At 55.4% G+C, this 17,398-nt stretch overlaps 1 protein-coding gene across 42 annotated transcripts in view; it reads right to left on the reverse strand.

Moving 5' to 3' along the window:
- The window catches only part of ARSG (arylsulfatase G), a 116,560-nt gene that overhangs the window by 41,110 nt on the left and 58,052 nt on the right, over window positions 1-17,398 (reverse strand). For all 42 annotated transcript variants that reach the window (XM_057714824.1, XM_057714807.1, XM_057714826.1 and 39 more), the window contains 4 exons: window positions 7,186-7,373; window positions 4,512-4,559; window positions 3,364-3,475; window positions 683-820 (listed from right to left, as the gene is read on the reverse strand). In XM_057714824.1, coding sequence (XP_057570807.1) covers window positions 683-820; window positions 3,364-3,475; window positions 4,512-4,559; window positions 7,186-7,373 — 486 coding nt within the window. The remainder of the gene's footprint in view (window positions 1-682; window positions 821-3,363; window positions 3,476-4,511; window positions 4,560-7,185; window positions 7,374-17,398) is intronic.

Below are 17,398 nucleotides of genomic sequence, written 5' to 3' on the forward strand. Positions count from 1 at the left end.
TGGTCCAGTGGTTAGGACCCTGAGCTCCCACTGCCCAGGGTCTGGGTTTGATCCCTGTTTGGGGAACTAAGATCCCGCAAGCCCTGTCACGCGGCCAAAAAAAGAAAAAAGAAAAGAAAGAAAGTACGATGCAGCCAGAGCCAAGGAATGCTGGCAGCCGGCAGCCACCAGAAGCCGGAAGAGACCAGAAACGACTCTGCCTGCAGCCTCGAGAAGGGAACGGCCCTGCTGGTACTCTGATTCTGGCTCCGAGAGGTGCAGTTCAGACCTTCAGCCTCCAGGTCTGTAGGAGAACAAAATGCTATTGTTTTCGCCCACAAGTGGGTGGTAGGTTTGTGACGGCGGCAATAAGAGACCAACATTCCCTGCCAGCTAACGAACTCCACAAACGCCTTGAGTGTCCCGAAGGCAGTGGGTGGACCCTGCCCTCCAGGAGGAGCTACGCTGGCAGCAGAGGCCACCTGACAGCGACAGCAGAGTGTGACCCGAGCAGGGACCCTGGGAACGTACCCGAGGCACTCGTACCCCAGGCCTGGAGCCCCCAGGGCCGGCTGCTTTCCAGCTGTGTTTCCCGGAGACACGCATGCACGTCTTCGTCGGCCAATGGAACTCTGCCACGGGGTGAGCTGGGGCAGGGGGTGGGGGCGGGGCTGGCACCGGGGAGGGGCCAGGGGCTCCTCACCTCGCCCGCTGGATAAACTGGGCAGCCTTCTCCGCATACTTCTGTGCGAGGCCGCTCAAGTTCACGGGCTGCTCCACGATGTCGAGATTCTCGTAGAGAGGAAGGGCCACGTCCGAGTAACAGTCCTTCTCCAGGTTCCTGTGTGGAAGCCACAGATGGTAGAGTATTTATTCCCACGACCTCAGCAGCCGTGGAGTCGAACAGAACGCTTCAATGCAGAGAAGCTCGTAAATACAAAACACTTACCAGCCTGGCCCTGAAAGATGTTTCCAGTCTGCCATTTCCTCCAAGTGTAAAACCCATATAATACCTCCTTCCGTTCCCTTTGAAAAGATCTATATGCTCCTTGGACAAGCCTGGACGCTCTGTGAGGCTCCCAACGACTTGTTTGAGCCAGGGACATTATTATACCCATTTTGCTGGGACGGAAACTGAGGTCTAAATGAACTACATTATTCAAGCAGAGTCCCAGAGCCAATCAGTAGCCCTAGTTTTTTCCACCGACGCCCTAAATCATGACTTCCACCCGTGGGGCGCAACACTTGGTATTTTCCGAAGTCAGCAATCAGGACTTCACGTGACACGACGTCTGACAACGGGACAGATGGCTGGGAACAACTTTAGAATTTCAAACCACGTGTGGAGAACTTGGAGCAACGTGAGCAACTGGACAAAGTGGGGGTCAAACCAATGCTACCTCCTGGAAAAAAAACAAACTCAGCCCTTGGTCTCACAGACGGAAACGAACCTGACACGTGAACGGCCCAGCTGGCAAAGCGGCCGAATTGTGACCCTGGCCGTGACCTTGGGGGTGGGGGGGTCACCTAGCTCTCAGGGCTTGACTTTCCTTGTGGGAAGTGCGGGGCCGCCTGGGCCCCTTACGGGATAAGGAACAGGGAGCGTGTACACACGGCTCAGCGTACAGGAAAGCAATGAAAACGCATGCCCTCCGTTCTGGGCGCCACGGAGAACCAGGACAGAAGCCGAGAATGATGGAGAGTAAACGGCGGTCGTGGGGGGCCTCTCAGGTAGAGAAGCTGTCCTCCTGCTGCAGGGAAGGACTTGGGAAGAAATGAAAGCCCCCATCACACACCTATGTGCGCACACACCTGTGCAGGAAGCCTAAGAGACGAGGTCAGACTGGCGGAGACCATCACCAGGACCACGAGTTTTTAAAAGGAGAAAAAGAGCGCCGTCCCAGGCGTCACAAGGCCAACCTCAGCACGCGTGTCCAGTTCCCAGCTTTGGGTGACGTCCCTGCCGCTGCAGCAGCCCTTACCTTCTCCCCCTCCCCTCCCTCCGCCAACGCCTTTCTTCTATTCGACTTAACAGGGATGGAGAAGTGACGCGGTGTCCCTGGTCATCTCACGAGCTGGCCAGGTGTGCCACAGGTGGGAGCCCTGGGCCCCGGCGGCAAGGAGGGCAGTGACAGGTCCTCACACGGCGGCGTCACTTCTCCCACTGCCAACAGGCTCTCGCGTCACCTGGGCATCTCGCGAACAGGCAGACCTCTGGGGGGGGCCTGAACCCTGCATTGCTAACAAGCCAGCGTCCCGATGATGTCCACGCTGCTGGTCCCGCGACCACCCTCTGAGCAGTCAGGAGAGAGAGCACGCGGGTGCTGGCCTCAGAGAGACCCAGACGGGACTCTCCATCCCTGCCTCTCACGACGCCACCGTGAGCTGGGCCCGCAGGTAAGCCTCCCTCCCTGGACAACCAGGAGAAACACCGGCCTCACGCACTGGTCCTGAGGGTCGCAGCTAAGCGGGCAGGGTGCGTAGAAGCAACGATTTCTCAACGACGGCCACTAGTGCACTAACTACTGCATTATCGATGAGCCACCGAGACGCGCTTGCCCCGCGCGGCTCAGACACCTGCCGCCTTATGAGCAATCCCAGGGCACCGTCTCGGCAGGCAGAGCGCCTGGTTTGTGCTGCTTTATTACCTGAATACGGTTTACTACCTTCTTCTGAGAATAAACGTATGACACGCTCATTACAGAACACTTGGAAAACGCGGCGAGAGAGGAAAAACGTGAAAACTCCTTAACGCCACAACCCGCGTGAACGAGCCATGGTTACCATCTCGGCGTATTTCCTTCACAGCTATTAGAGGTGTCGATACGGGGGTGGCTCAGATCACAGCACGGATGATTTGCTTCCTGCTTTTTTCACTTACTGTTCTATTGTGAGCGTTTTCCCATTTCACTGAATACGTTTTTAAAACATCCTGTGGCGTGCCTGCAGGACATTCCGACGCCGTGGGAACGCTGGCTTACTTCGGGGTGGGGGCGGGGCTTGTAGGGAGCCCTGTGGACCTTTTCTCTCTCTACCTGCCTCCTTGTGTCCACTGTCTGGGCCAGGTGAGTGGTACAGGAGCAAAGCCAGCAGGCGAAAGAGGAGGGAGGCCACCTGCCTGAGACCCGCGTCTCACCAGGCTCTCCCCAGCGGAGCTAAACAGTCCAAGGAACCCGGAAAATGCCAATAAAAAAAGTTCACTCATCTTCACAAAAAAGCGTTCTTGCACTGCATGCAAAGAATGCATTATTTTGCACTAAAGGTACTCGATCTGTTCTGCTGCTCTAACTGTTCCCCGTCGGCCTTTCATCTCCTCCCCACGGACCACACCCCAGGACTTCACCTGGCTCTGGAGCCCAGGGCCGCCGCCTCGGTTCGGCTTACCTTGATGGTCTGTCGCCCCGAGGACATGCCGGGCAAGGGGGGTGGTTGTAGCCGGGGGTGTCAGTGCAGCCCATGTCATGGCTGTACGGGATTCCAAAGTAGTAATCAAATCCTGCAAGAGACGCAACGGGTCAGGCTATGAGCCTGCATTCTTATACCCAGGACGGAGATTTCATTTTCCATGATTTAATTCTGCCGTGTGATGGAGGACGTAATTAAAAGAGGATTTGATCCATATCCCTTTGCAGCAGGCAAAGAAAACACGTGGCTGGGTTCTGGCTGCAAGACTAGATGTGCCAAACACCTTGTGGTGAGTGTTAACGCAGCGTGGACGGAAGCGGGGAGAATTCTTGGACACCTACCGTGCCCAGCGCGCTGCTGGACCCGTCAGGAAATACTCGGTGAAAATCTACTACCTGCATGACACTGAGGGATAAAAGAATACATTCTGCCCTCAAGGACCCTCCCACCTGAGGCGGAGAAAAGAAAGAGAGATTTAGCGCTACGAGATGGATTTCCAACAAGCCAACAAGAGAGACCAGAGGAAGAAGTTCGCCCTGGATGCTGGGCGTGGGGTGAGGTTGAGACAGGCATCTCAAAATGCTTCTCGAAAGAGCTGGCATTTCGGCTGGAGGCCTCGGGGCTGGCAGGACTGCGCTCAGGAGGATGGCGTGGAGCAGGGGAAGGATGTGATGGTCAAAGGGAGATCTGAAAACCCTGTGTTGACTTTTATCTGAGACCTTCCCTCATCCCGTCGCTTCTCCAGCACAAGCTTTAGTGGGAAATTTCCCACAGATGTTCCCTACTCCCCGCCGTGTCCCTGCTTCACTAAACCCATCAAGCAATCGTTACCTCTTACCACGTGGGACCTCACGGGGGCCAAGCGTTCCCAGACACGTGAGAGACGGGATCAAGGAGAACGCGGATGGCTTCACGATGGGGGAGCCCGAAGGGTCGGCGGGCACCACAGAGGGGGGCCGGGAAAGGTGCCAGGCGAGAGGGTGTGAGAGTAGCGGCAGCCCTGGGCACCTCAAACCCAGGAGAGGTGCCCCCCCGGGGCTGGACGGCTTAAACATTCACGGAGTCCTTTTGCACAGAGACCTTTACGTTCTGTTTCCCAGGTAACCACTACCCCAAAGGATCCTTACCACGGAAGCTGGGGTGATGAGAACCATGGTGCCCAAGATGCCACTTGCCTGTAGGAAAACAAGAGAGAGAGACTCTCAGAGGAACCCCGTGGGGCGGGGGCCCCCAGCCCCGCGGCGGAGCTGACCACACACGCAGGTCCCCGTCCGCTTTGCCCTTTCCTGAGGACAGGCAAAGAGGCTGCACGTGCTGGGTGAAAGCCAAGCCTCGCTCCCTCTCTGGGACCGAGAGGGAGTCCCCAGGGAGACAGAAAGCCCGCAAGGATGACTCAGGACCCAGGCAGGAAAGCGCGCAGGGAAGGGAGATGCTCAGCGGTTACCAGGAGCCCCGCGAAGTGAGCAGGCTGCGCTTCTGCCCCTCACAGAGGGTGCCGTGCCCACCGCACCCCCTCCCCCCGCCCGGGACCCACCACATCCTCTGCTCAGCCCTCCTGCCTGGGGCCCTGCGAAGGACCTGCGGAGCAGGTGCACGGCCCAGAAAGTCCCAGAGATGCCGCGGCCGCCTGGTTTCATCCTCTTCCTCCCTGGCCAGCGTCAGCAGTCTGCAGAGGCTGAGCGAGGGGCCGCCTCCCCGCTGCACGCAGGAGACGGGGCCGCGGGCTGGGCCCCGCGCTGCAGACGCGGTCACTGGGGCACGAGGAAAAGCTGGCGCTCTCCGGCCTGCCTGCTCTGCTCTGGGTGAAACTCCCGGGGAAATCACCCACGAGGCATGGGCACAAAGGAAAAATGCGGTGCAAAGACCAAAATGGGGGCAGCGTGAAACACCACCGAGGACGGAAATAAACAGGCAACCACAGGAGTCTGACTCAGTAAACTACCTCACGTGGCCTCAGTACGATACTTCCAAACCATCTTTTTCAGGACAAATGCATGCAGCCAAAATGAACAACTGGTGAATCAAGGTGAAGGCTATAGGGGGGTCTAGGAGTCCCTTCTTTTTTTTTTTTTTTAAAAAGAGTTTTCTTGAGTTATAATTGATATACAATAAACTGCATGTATTTAAAGTGTACAGTTAACTGGCTTTCAGCAGAGAGCATATTACCTGCTCTGTCCCTTTATGCCATGAGACTGACAAGGCCATGACCCCCTTCCTACCGCAGAGACGTGACCAGATGGACATCTGTCCCATTGCATCAGAGCGTTCACGTAGCCACAGGTGTGAGTTAAGTCCTGCGACCTCGGCTCAGTGGTAATAAAGTTGAAATTTTAACTTCCATAAGCTGATTACTTTGTCTGAGTTGGTTCCGATTTGTGTGGAAAGAGCGGTCCATTTAAACAAAAACACGGCCATACTGTAACATTACTCTGTGCCTTTTATTTATGTAAATCATGCCTAAATAAAAGCTGCATATGAGCTAAAAATTTAAAAAAATAATAAAGAGTACACTTTGCTATTTTTGTTCTTATCAATCACCTGTTTTATACATATTAATGTATACAGGAGTCCCTTCTTGCAACTGGTCTGTAGGTAAAAAAAAGAACATCATAAAAAGTTGAGGGAAGTGGATTAAGTATTATGTGGAATGCTTAGATTCAGCATGACATGGACATATAAAAGTTTAGCACCATTTTAAAATTATTTCTAAAATTATAATAAATGTGTACAACTGTATCCCCAGGAAACATAAAATAACAGGAAGGGGTGAAACGTAGGACCGAGTGGTACGTGTACAACGTGGGGAAACACATCAACACGCAGCAAGACGAGAAGCACCGTGAGGGTGTCAGTGGCCTCGGTATTCCTTCAGCAGGGTTGTCGTTTTCCCCGTAAGCGTGCTTCTAGGAAATGCACAATCTCAACAAGGGGATGATGTGCTCCAGTATCCTGCCCCGGAAACGCAAAAGGTGTCATGAGTGGCGAACAGTCCACCTGTAATCAGTTGCCTTCTTGGGATTTAAAGGCATGGAAAGGGAGAAGCAAGGGAGATCCAAGCCAGCTTGAGAAGAACCCACCCCCACCCCACGCTGCCTAAAGGGTTCGGGTCAGAGAGCCCAGGAACAACCCCTGCCCCCACTCCCTGCAGCTGGGAGTCTCACGGGGAGGCAGGGACCGGCCACGTGAGGCTGTTCAGCCCGTGGTGAGAGCTTCGGAATCGTTCACACCTCTGGGGATGGAGAGTGGGGGGTGAAAAGGGAGCAAGTTGGGACCCTAATGGTCCCACCTGCTACGGACTGAGGCGCGTGCTCCTGGGGCAATCACACCCCAGTCTGATCTTCTGAAACGTACGTCAGGCTCCTTGACCCAGAGGGGGAGCCGGGCGACACGCTGGAAACGCCAGCTCCCTGCAGGTTAACAAGGAGCCCCAGGCCCCGAGGACATCCCCACAGGGACCCTCGCCGCCACGTCCCGCGATGGAGGGAGACGGGAATCCCACCGGACCCAGCTCCTGGAGAGTTAGAATCGTAAGCACAGACAGCCCAAGGATGCCGTCGGGACGCTGGGTTGTCTTGGCCCCTGTGGCAGGGACCAGGGAAACCAGTCCCACACCTGGTTTTGTCCACTGTTAGGTCTTTTCAGTTACTGGGAGCTGAAAGCACGCCTAACTTCCACAGCAAGCAATAAACGGAAAAGCAGACGCGAGCAGGAGAGGGGGGAGCGCACAGAGGCTCTGCAGACGCACCGCAGCCTCCACGGTAAACGCGGGGGGCCGGGGGGCCCGGCGGGGGGGGCCGTTACCGATCATCCCGGTGACGTAGCCGGCCCGCTGCAGCACTTCGGCCAAGGTGGTCTCGTTGAGTGGAAGGCCCCCCACGGAGGTGACCGCGAAGTTGTGGGTGACTCCAGTGCGGAGGCCGAGGCGGCCGGTGAGCAGGGCGGCCCGGGAGGGCGAGCAGGTGGAGGCGGCCGCGTGGAAATCCACGAACCTGTGCGGAGAGGACCGTGGTGGGGTCTGTCCGACCACGGAGAGCCAGGCCACGAGACACTCCCCCGCTCAGTGCCTGGGCCTCCAATGCTGGGGAAAGGCTCCAGGGTCACCCCGTTGTGGGACAGGTAAAGGAGAGGAAGCCCAGAGAGGTGCGTGACCAGCCCAAGGGCGCACAGCGAGTCCAAATGGCTTTAACCCAACACAGAGCGTGCACCCTCTTCATCTGCAGATTCCACATTTTGAATTCACCTCCTCACTCGATGCATTTGTAACCCCAACATCAGCGCTCGTGGCTCTCAGGCGACCGTTCGCGGACACACGCAGACCTGTGAACATCTGCCCATTCCCGGAGGGTGCGCAAGGTGACCTGCTTGTCCTCCTTGTCTCAGGAGATACAGTGCCGTGCTTTCTGTAACTGCCCTCTTCGTGTTGCTGACTTCACTGTTTACAACAACCCCAAGCACAGCGCTCGAGGTCTGGCCAGTGTTCCTAAGCTCAAGGTGCCTGTGACGTGCCTTATGGAGAAAGTGCAGACGTCACGTAAGCTTCGTTCAGGAATAGGCATAGTGGTGTCGACCCTGAGTTCAACGTCAATGAATCAAAAAATACACACACACACACACACACATTCAATGAGATGTCTTTAATAGAAACACCCATAAAAGAAGGTTCTGTACTGATCAGGTGATGAAAATGTCACCAGGGCCTCGCAGGAAACTCACCCTGTGTTTCCTCTAAAAGCAGTGTCTCAGAAACCCCTGATTCAATGCTCACAGGGACGTTATAGGACATCACAACCACTGATAACGAGAGCTGGCTACTACTCATTAGCGGAAGCCCAGCCCTTTCTCAGACACCACAGAGAAACAGAGGCGTCCAGCCATTTTCCCACCATCAAGTCATGACGTCACCAGCACAGGGGCAACCTGACCCCGTGTGCCTCCTGCTGGGATGCAACATGAAGCTCATAAGAGCAAGGGTTCCCACCCGAAACGTTTAGCCTGAATCCAGTCAGACCCCTGCACCTAATTTCCACATGACAGGAAAAACAGCTAATACGAGACCAAATGCAATGACCCCACGAGAAAAGACTTCAGCAAACCAGTCTCCAGACATTCGATAAGACAACCAGTCCGATCTCTTCCAAAAGTCAATATCGAAGGGAAAGACCGGATGGAGGAGGGACATTCTACACCAGAAAAGACTAAAGAGAGAGAACCAAGTGCAATACAAGATCCTCACTGGATCCCACGTCAGACGCACGGACAGCACACCTGACGGCTAACCAGGGAAGTTAATATGAACTGGATATAAAATAACACAGAATGATATTAGGGGATTAGCACTCATCTTCCTCTTTATGGCCATGCGGAAGAATGTTTTTATTCTTCTTTCCAGTTTGACTGAGATATAATTGACATATACCCTGAATTAGTCTCAGGTGTACGACATGATTTAACACACATACGTCCTGTGAAATGATCCCCACGATAAGTTAACATCCGCCACGTCACACAGTTACAAAACGTTTTGCTTGTGATGAGAACTTTGAAGATCTACTCTCTTAGCAACTTCCGAAAATACAATCCAGTGTCAACTCCAGTCCTCACGCTGTGCGTTACATCTCATGACTTACAACCAGAAGTTTTCACCACCTTCACCCATTCCCCACCCCCTCCCCCACATCATCCTCCACCCCGATGTCCTTCCACAACGCGAATCGGATCACACTAATCTCTTACTGGAAAACACGGTCTCTCTCGGCCCGCTTCTCGGGGCTCAGCGACTGCCCGCCTCCAGGCACCCCCACCCCCGGCCTCCCAAGCCCTTTGTGTCCTTGCCCGTGTTATTCCCCCCACCCTCAGCCCTCCCTCCCACTGTCCCACCTTATCCTGCTCGACACGTACCAGTTGTCTTCAAGACCCGGCCCAAAGACTCAAATGTTACCCCCCCAGGTCATCTTCCCTGCCTCTCCCCTCCCCCAGCTTCTCTGCACCTCCCCCTGCACCCCCCCGCCCCACGCAGAATCAAGGCCCCTTCTCTCCGTGATTATATAGCCTTTGGCATATCCTTTACACACTGAATGCTAACTCTTTGCTTCCTTGTTTGGGGCAGTTCCGACTTGGCCGTAAGTCCCTTGACAGGCCTCCCATGGAGAAGTGGCATCAGAGTCCCCCCCACGTGACGCTGTGAATGCGTTGACCCCCAGAACCACGTGGAGGTGACCCTGCACCAGGGTCCGGGCTCAGCCCTCACGGGACCGCAGCCTCCACCTCCTCCCTTGAAACACTGTGAGCCGCCACGTGAGAAATCAACGGCCCCAGGGTGGCCCTGCGGACGGGCCAGCCACGGGAGCTCCGGCCGACGGACGACCCCAGCTGAGGCCACTGCGGCTGAACAACACGCCTGTGAGTGAGGCCACCCCGGGCCTCCCAGCCCAGCCTCTGCCTGCCATGTTCCACCAGAGCCTCATGACGCGGTAAAGAGTCACCCAGCTGAGACATGCCACGTGCCTGACCCACACAGCACGCGAGGTGAGACAATGGTTGCTGTTCTGAGCTGCTAATTTTGGGGGTGTTTGTTACGCAGCAGTTCACCACCAAGGCAGCACCTGTCTCTCACTGAACCATCCTCTCCTCACCATTCAGACCTCGCCCAGCGTGGGTGGGGTGGGTGACAGCACCATCCTCTTTGCTTTTGTACAACATGGTGAGTCTTGCTGCAGAGACCCAGGCCTCAGTCCCAGAAGATGGGCAAATCCCTGCACATCAATCCTCAAGGGGACAAACGGCAAGAAGGGACGGCCTCATTGAGCAGCGACACACACGGCGAGGCCCCAGCAGTGCCCGCCTGAAAGCGCCGGCCTGGCCCCGAAGCCACACTCCTCAAGCAGACGTGCGATGCCTGCATCTGACAGAATGAGGGCAGGGAGCTGAGGGCTGCCACATGTGCTGGGCGGGGACTCCCTCCCTGCTCGGGGAGCTCAGGGCCCCGGCTCCGGCTTCGCGCCCCCCACCCCCCCAGCTCTTCCTTCCTGCCCCTCCGCCCCCTGGGCTGGAAGGAGCATGGGCAGCCTTCCCTCTGTCCATAGATCGCTGGGCCCTCAGGGATTTTCCCAGGCACCAGCTTCTCTCAAAGCAGCCCCACCTGCCCACACACGGGGCCTCAGGGAGTTCAGTTCCTGGGGCAAAATCTGGGATTCTGGATGCTACATGCGGCTGGCAACCACCACCCTGAGAATCCCAAACTGAGCTTCACTTCAATGCTCATCCTTCTCTCCCAAGAAGACGTTCACCTGTACCCAGCCTGTCCTGTTCTCCTCCTCCTGAGATGAAAGCACAAACACCCTCTGAGCTCACATTCCCAAGCATTCCTCACAATAATGGCTACTGCTATGACGAGATTACTACTATGTTCCTAGGTATTCAGTTACTTTTATTACTCTCACAGCTGATGCTATGCTCCTCAAGCGCTTCTAGAATCTGGGCACTTCTCTATGTCATGCGCACCCACCGCCTCAGACTCATTCTGGTTTGCACGTGTCGTTCTGCATGGGTTGACCCGAGCTTGCTGAGGTCGTCTCTTTATCCACCACAGCAGAAGCAGCTGCACAACTTGCAGGGTCTGGTGCAAAATGAAAATGCAGAAGCCCTTGCTCAAAACTTACCAGGCATTTCAAGACAGTGACAGCAGGGCATTAACCCACTATCCGCACCGTGGTCTGGAGTTGAATAGTGCGCAACCCGCCCAGCTGTACGTGGCAGCCCTGCTCCCCATTGACTACTCCTGCCCCCAGTTCCTCCTCTTCCCATTTTCCATGGGGCAGCCAAAGTAATCTTACAAACTATTATCAGCTAATGTCATTCCTGGCTGGAAACCCACAAATAAATTCTCACTGCAATTTAGGTAAATCCAAAGTCACGGTCGTGGTCTACAGACTCTCCATCAGAGCTTCTCAACCGAGAAGCTGGAGTGAACAGATAGAGCCAAATAGCTCACAGGTTTTCTGAGATCTGGTTCCTCCCAGTCCCAGGGGCAGCCAGGTGGGGCCTGAGCAACTAGAGGTTCCAGGGCATCTGTGCCGTGCACAGTCCCAGGGGAAGCGATCCCGTTAGAGCAGAGGATGGAGAGAGCCCTTCGGGGGGGCACCCGGCATCCATGTTACAGCCCCACGCTGGCCATCTCCAACCACCAGGAGCCTCGGTGGAGTTCCTTGAAAAGGCGTGCAAACATGGTGACACCATATGGGAAAGGTGGGAACTCGACGCCCCAGGGGATCTGGACCCTGGGCCACACCATCCCCCTTCTCACCCCAGCTCTCCCCCAGAAGCCACACCACCCGGAGGGCTCTTCCTAGAACACCCCAAGCTCATCCCTGCCTCAGGCCCTTTTCATGTCCCCTCCATCTGGAAGGCTCTGTTCTGGTCTCCGCATGACTGGTCTCAGCTTCCATTTCACCTTCTCAGGGAGGCCTTTCCTGACCTGACCACCTTCCACTGCATTGCTGTTCTAGTTTGTACAGACCCACTCGGACCTCCCCTTGCTCACAGACTGGCCTCCTTGCTGGCTGGCTGGCTGCCCTTTTGAATGGAGTCCCTGAGGGCCTGGGTGTGTCTGCCCACCTCTGCCCGGTGCCGCCGGCCCCAGGGGCTGATTCCTGACCTCAGGAAGGCAGGTTCTCTGATTTCGGCAGCTGGAGTCCTGCGCTCCACCAGTGAGATGATTCTTCCCATCTGGGGGGACATGGGCTTCCTCAGCCCGGTTCCCTGCGGGCACCAAGACCTCATTCCTCTGGTAGCGGGTTGTGTAGACTTTGAGACACTCCCAGTGGACACTCCTGCCTTCACCCATCTTTCCACCTCCGAACAGACACACCCGCACATCACCGCTCACCCCAAACCCTGAGCTATGAGCTGCTGGTTTAGTTCCAGCAGCCATACCTGGTGGAAGGACGACAGGGAGGGGACCACAGCCCTTCTCCATCAGAGGCTTACACATTAGCAAAGGGTCAAGACCTATGTGGGCAACCAGACAAAATATGATGAGCCCAGCCAGAGAAACACAAAGAACGGGCCATGGGAGGTGGAGGGGCAGGAAAGATAAGTGTGGACAAACAATACAGGACCTTAACCCAGGTCTCAGTATCTTCATCTGCAGAGTGGACGCAACTGTACCAACCTTACCAGCTTATCCGAGGGATTCGACGGCACGGTGTACATCAAGCCCTCAGCAGCACTGCAGGCTCAGGACAGATTTTTTCTTTACTTCATCGGGGTCCAGGCAATTCTTACCACCACTAGCAAAGTGGGCAGGAAAAGCACATTCCAGGTGTGACGGGGGAGCAGGTGCATGGCGGGAACAGGTGGAAGCCTACTGGCGGTGGCACGTGGCTCCTGTGGGGACCACGCAGGCATCCTATTCTCTCTGCAAGTACGTCGCAGCTCGCCCCGGCCCCAACGTGCACCCTCCCTGCAAGAGCCCGTGTCCACTCCCTCCCGGTCCACCCAGCATCTCCTCTGAGTCTCGCTGCCACCCCCTGCCTCCTTCAGCTCCTCCCATTGCAAATGCACCACCCAGGACCAAGTGGCCGTCGTCCCCCACCTGAATCACTGCAGGGACCTTCCGAGAAGCCAGGCATGCTCTCCCCAGCCCAGGGCTGCACACGGACAGGGCACGCCAGTCCCCAGCTCCCGGTCCTCAGTGACTTCCTTCTGCTTGGCCACCTAACCTGCCGCGCACGGGTCCAACCACCCGCTCCAGCCTCCGAGGCACTGCTGCCTGCCCGCCATGCGTTACATTGTGTCCCCCAAAAGATACGCTCAAGTCCCAACGCGCATCCCTCAGAAGGTGACCTTGTTTAGAAACAGGGTCATTGCAGGTGTAATGAGCTAAGAGGGGATTATGCTGGAGTGGGGTGAGTCCTTAACCCAGTATAACTGGTGTCCTTAAAAGAAGAGAAACAAGGTCCTACTGCAGAGCGCGGGGAACTGTATTCAATATCCTGTGACAAACCATAATGAAAAAGAATACACATATGTGTGTATATATACACATAATATACATTGTGTATATATACACAACTGAATCGCTATTTTATACTTCGATAAAATTAAAAAAAAAAAAGAGAGAGAGAGACACAGCCAGGAGACCTGCAGGTGTAGACACAGACACACAGAGGGCAGATGGCCAAGTGACAGAGGTGGCGAGGACTGGAGCTACAGTGTCACACGCTAGGGACGCCCGGGGCTACCGGCAGGTGCAGGAGGCAGGAAGCAGCTTCCTCCAGAGCCTCAGGCTGAGCGTGGCCCTGCCGGCACCTTGAGCGCTAACTTCCAGCCTTCAGAACCGTGAGAGGACACATTTCTGTTGGTTTAAGCCACTCAGTGTGTGGTGCTTGGTTATGCAGCTCCTGGAAACACACACAGCAGCCTAGACCCCACGAGGTTCAGCCCCACAGGAGTCTAGCTGCTGGAACACCTCTCATCTCCACTCCCGCGCATCCCTCACCCCACGTGCACCTCCCATCCCCCTCTCTCCCACCCCCCACCCCACGTGCACCTCCCATTTCCCCTCCCTTCCATCCCCCCCCGTACACCTCCCATCCCCCTCCCTCCCATCCCCCACCCCACGTGCACCTCCCATCCCCCTCCCTCCCATCCCCCACCCCACGTGCACCTCCCATCCCCCTCCCTCCCATCCCCCACCCCACGTGCAGCCCCACGCCCGACTGGGCTGTATCTCAGCCAGTGCACTCGGCCTCTCTTCCCGCCCTTCTAAATGCCTACCTAACCTTCAAAGCCTCCCGTCCTCACACAGTCTTTCCTTATTCCCCAGAAGGATGGGTCTTGACTCTGCCTTCTGGAGCTCGCGAAGCGTCCTTGCTTCGTGCAGACGCCCATCTGACAGCATCCGGGCACTTACTCCAGGGGTTTCCCCTGGGGCTCCTGATGCCTGTTCCCTGCCCCCACATCCACCCTCGACGTGGGCCCCGTGGAGCAGCGCACCCCTCTCCTCAGTGATCGGCCCGCCACCCGAGCAGGGCTAGTCAGAATCCAAAACTGGAATCTTCTGAACCAGAGAGGCAGAAACAGCTTTCTTCCCCCTCGAATCTCAAGCTAAAAATGATATGATCCCAGAAGAGCAAGGGCCTCACCTCCCATCAGGACCAGGAGCCTGAAAGAATGGGCCGCTGGCTCAGAAGCCCAGACAAAAGACTGAGTCTCTCCAGAGTCTAGCTCATGAGCCAAAGCTGTGCCCCTTTCCTGCTTAGGCTGGTTGAGGTGCCTTTCTGCGGTTTACAACCAGAGAGCCCTGGCATCACGGTAGCTGAAACACAACAGGGGTCTGGAGTGTGACAGGTAACAGAGCGAGGTCAGTCCCTGCCCTCAAGCTGCACAGGGGTCCCCGGTTCCGAGTCAGAGGTGGACAATCCCAGCATGTAAGAGGCCTCCAAGGACCTAGCGCCCCCTCAAAGCAGTGCCACGTAAGCTGGGACCTAAAGTATAAACAACCAGTCTGTTCTTTGTGAGTCTGTTTCTGTTTGTAAATAGGTCCATTTGTGCCATATTTTAGACTCCAGTTATGACTGTAAGTCGACGACACAGCAGTAAAAAAATAAATAGGGTATAAATACCCATTAACTTTATGTATGGTTGTCATGATACTAAAAATAGCTACCATGTATCGAGTGGCTACCACCCTAATCATATTACATACATCATGTCAAGTCCTCAGAATTCCATTGCACAGATAAGAAAGGGGCAGCAGAGAGTGTGAGGAGCTTCCCCAAGGCCGTGCAGCTGGCACGAACTCTGATGCCTCTTGCTGCCTAATCCCTGTTCACTGTCAAAGCCCGGAGACCCCTACACGGAGGAAATGACAGAGCTGGAACGTGAACCCAGGCCCGCCCACCCCAAATACCATGATCTTCCCAGGCCCCTTTCCATCCAGGAGCAGGCTGGCTGCAGCCGCGCTGGCCCGCAGAAGGCGCTGCCTTACAACCAGCCACGGGTGTTGGGCTGGGGAGGTGCTGAGGCTCCTTCCAGCTGGTACCAGCCCTGACAGCCTGACTCACACCCACACCAACCCCGGGAGCCTGCGAGCCACACCGGAATGCCCGCTTCCCAGCTGCCTTCCGAGGGCGGACAGAGCCACCAGAAGGTCAGCAAAAGGTCAGTGTGTCTTCTTCCTGCACACCCATTACACGGGAAATCAGAATCCAAAGTTTGCCTTTGGGAGTGTGGACTTAATGAACACAAAGGGAGTTCAAGTGCGTCACAGAAAAAGCCCTTGTTTGCTGAGCTCCGGGGACTTTTGCTCACGGTGGACGGACCTTTGCCAGTGAGTCTGGTTGCTCAAAGGCTGTGACCACCGTTTCTTCTTCCCTGGTGCTGTGGACTGAATGCTCGTGTCCTCCAAAAAATACACATGTGGGAGCCCTTCTGTCCAGTGTCATGGTATCTGGAGGGGGGGCCTTGGGAACGTAGTTCCCTTTAGATGAACTCCTGAGGGTGGACCCCCCATGATGGGATGAGTGTCCTTATAAGAAAAGGAAGAGTGACCAGAGCTTTCTGTCTGCTGCGTGAGGATGCAGTGAGAAGGTGGCCAGGAAGAGGGCGCTCAGCAGGACCTGACCCGCCCTGCTCCCTGATCTTGGACTTCCCAGCTTCCTGAACTGTGAGAAATAAATGCCTGTTGTTTAAGCCACCCAGACTGTTGTATTTGTTACAGCAGCCGGAGCTGACGGATACACCCAAGCAGGGCCCAAAATGCATTTCCTGAGTGCCGTCCTGCTCGCCTGTTTTTACCAACTGTGCTGAGCAGGGTCTCTCCTTGAACACATTAAGTCCATCCTTTTGGAGCAGCTAGAGCACATTTCTACGGCAAGATGTAACTCTGAGTTCCCTCCCAGACTGTAGGTTCTACGAGGATGGGGCTTTGAGGGGCAACTCCAGCCCCAAGCAGGGTGCCTTGGTGGGACTCTGGTGAATGGACCAACCAAAGAAGAGAGAGGCCCCGTCATCTGACTGGAAAAGACACATTAGTCCACTTTCCACATAATCTTACAAGCTGATGTTTGAGGGCTCAATTCCGTCCCCACTGTGTGTTTAAAGTTCATAGCTTAACTCTCAGGAACAACCTTATGTCCTTTATTTCCAAGTCTTGAGAGAGCCCTGGCTCTACCTCCTCCTCCAAAATACCTACCAGCACCCCACGCAGCTCAACGCACTGACCTCTGTGTCACCTTCCCCCACCCAGCCTCCGTCTGTCTCCACGTGGCAGGGACTAATTAATAAGCAGTAAGATGGTCTTGCTCTTTGGAAAGCTTCCTTTGTTTCTCCCCAAATCTATCTGGGCAGGCTCAGGCCAGTTCACCAACAGGGGTCCTAATTAAAGTCTGAAACGACATTGTCCAGCAAAGCTGGAAATACAGAGCCAGACACCACAGCAGCCTGTGAGCAGGAAAAGCAACGCAAATTAAGACGCAGCCAGACAGAAACCAATGCAACTCGCCATTGCATCAATTACGCGTGTTAGAACCGGGGAACGTGAGCCCAGGAAACACCACCCCGAAAGCCCCAGAGAGATACAACGTCACAAAGTGAAGCCTGTCCAGCCTTCGTTTATAAGGACTTTAACACAGAGGTCGAGGCCTGCTGTGGAAATTCTCTAAATCGCTATGTGCCTGGAATAAAAGCTATCTGCGCTCCATTCATAATTTAAAGGCTTGGAGGTGGAAATGGGTTTTAAAAGTCATCTGCTGTGGCCTCTATGGGTAGTGAGACCTGGAAAAAGGCTGAGGAGGACTTAGAAGGACCAGCTCAGCTCGGCCTCCATGCTGTCTTAGGATGCTAAGTGGGGCCACTGAGACAACTGATAGGAAGGCCCTTTGAAACTACAAGCAGGGACTTCCCTGGTGGTCCAGTGGTTAGGATTCCACACTTCCACTGCAGGGGCTCTGGTTCGATCCCTGGTCAGGGAATTAGGATCCCACAAGCTGAGAGGCCAGAAAAAACTAAAAGA

Source organism: Hippopotamus amphibius, chromosome 17, assembly GCF_030028045.1.
Source record: "Hippopotamus amphibius kiboko isolate mHipAmp2 chromosome 17, mHipAmp2.hap2, whole genome shotgun sequence".
In the NCBI taxonomy this organism is placed as follows: Eukaryota; Metazoa; Chordata; class Mammalia; order Artiodactyla; family Hippopotamidae; genus Hippopotamus; species Hippopotamus amphibius.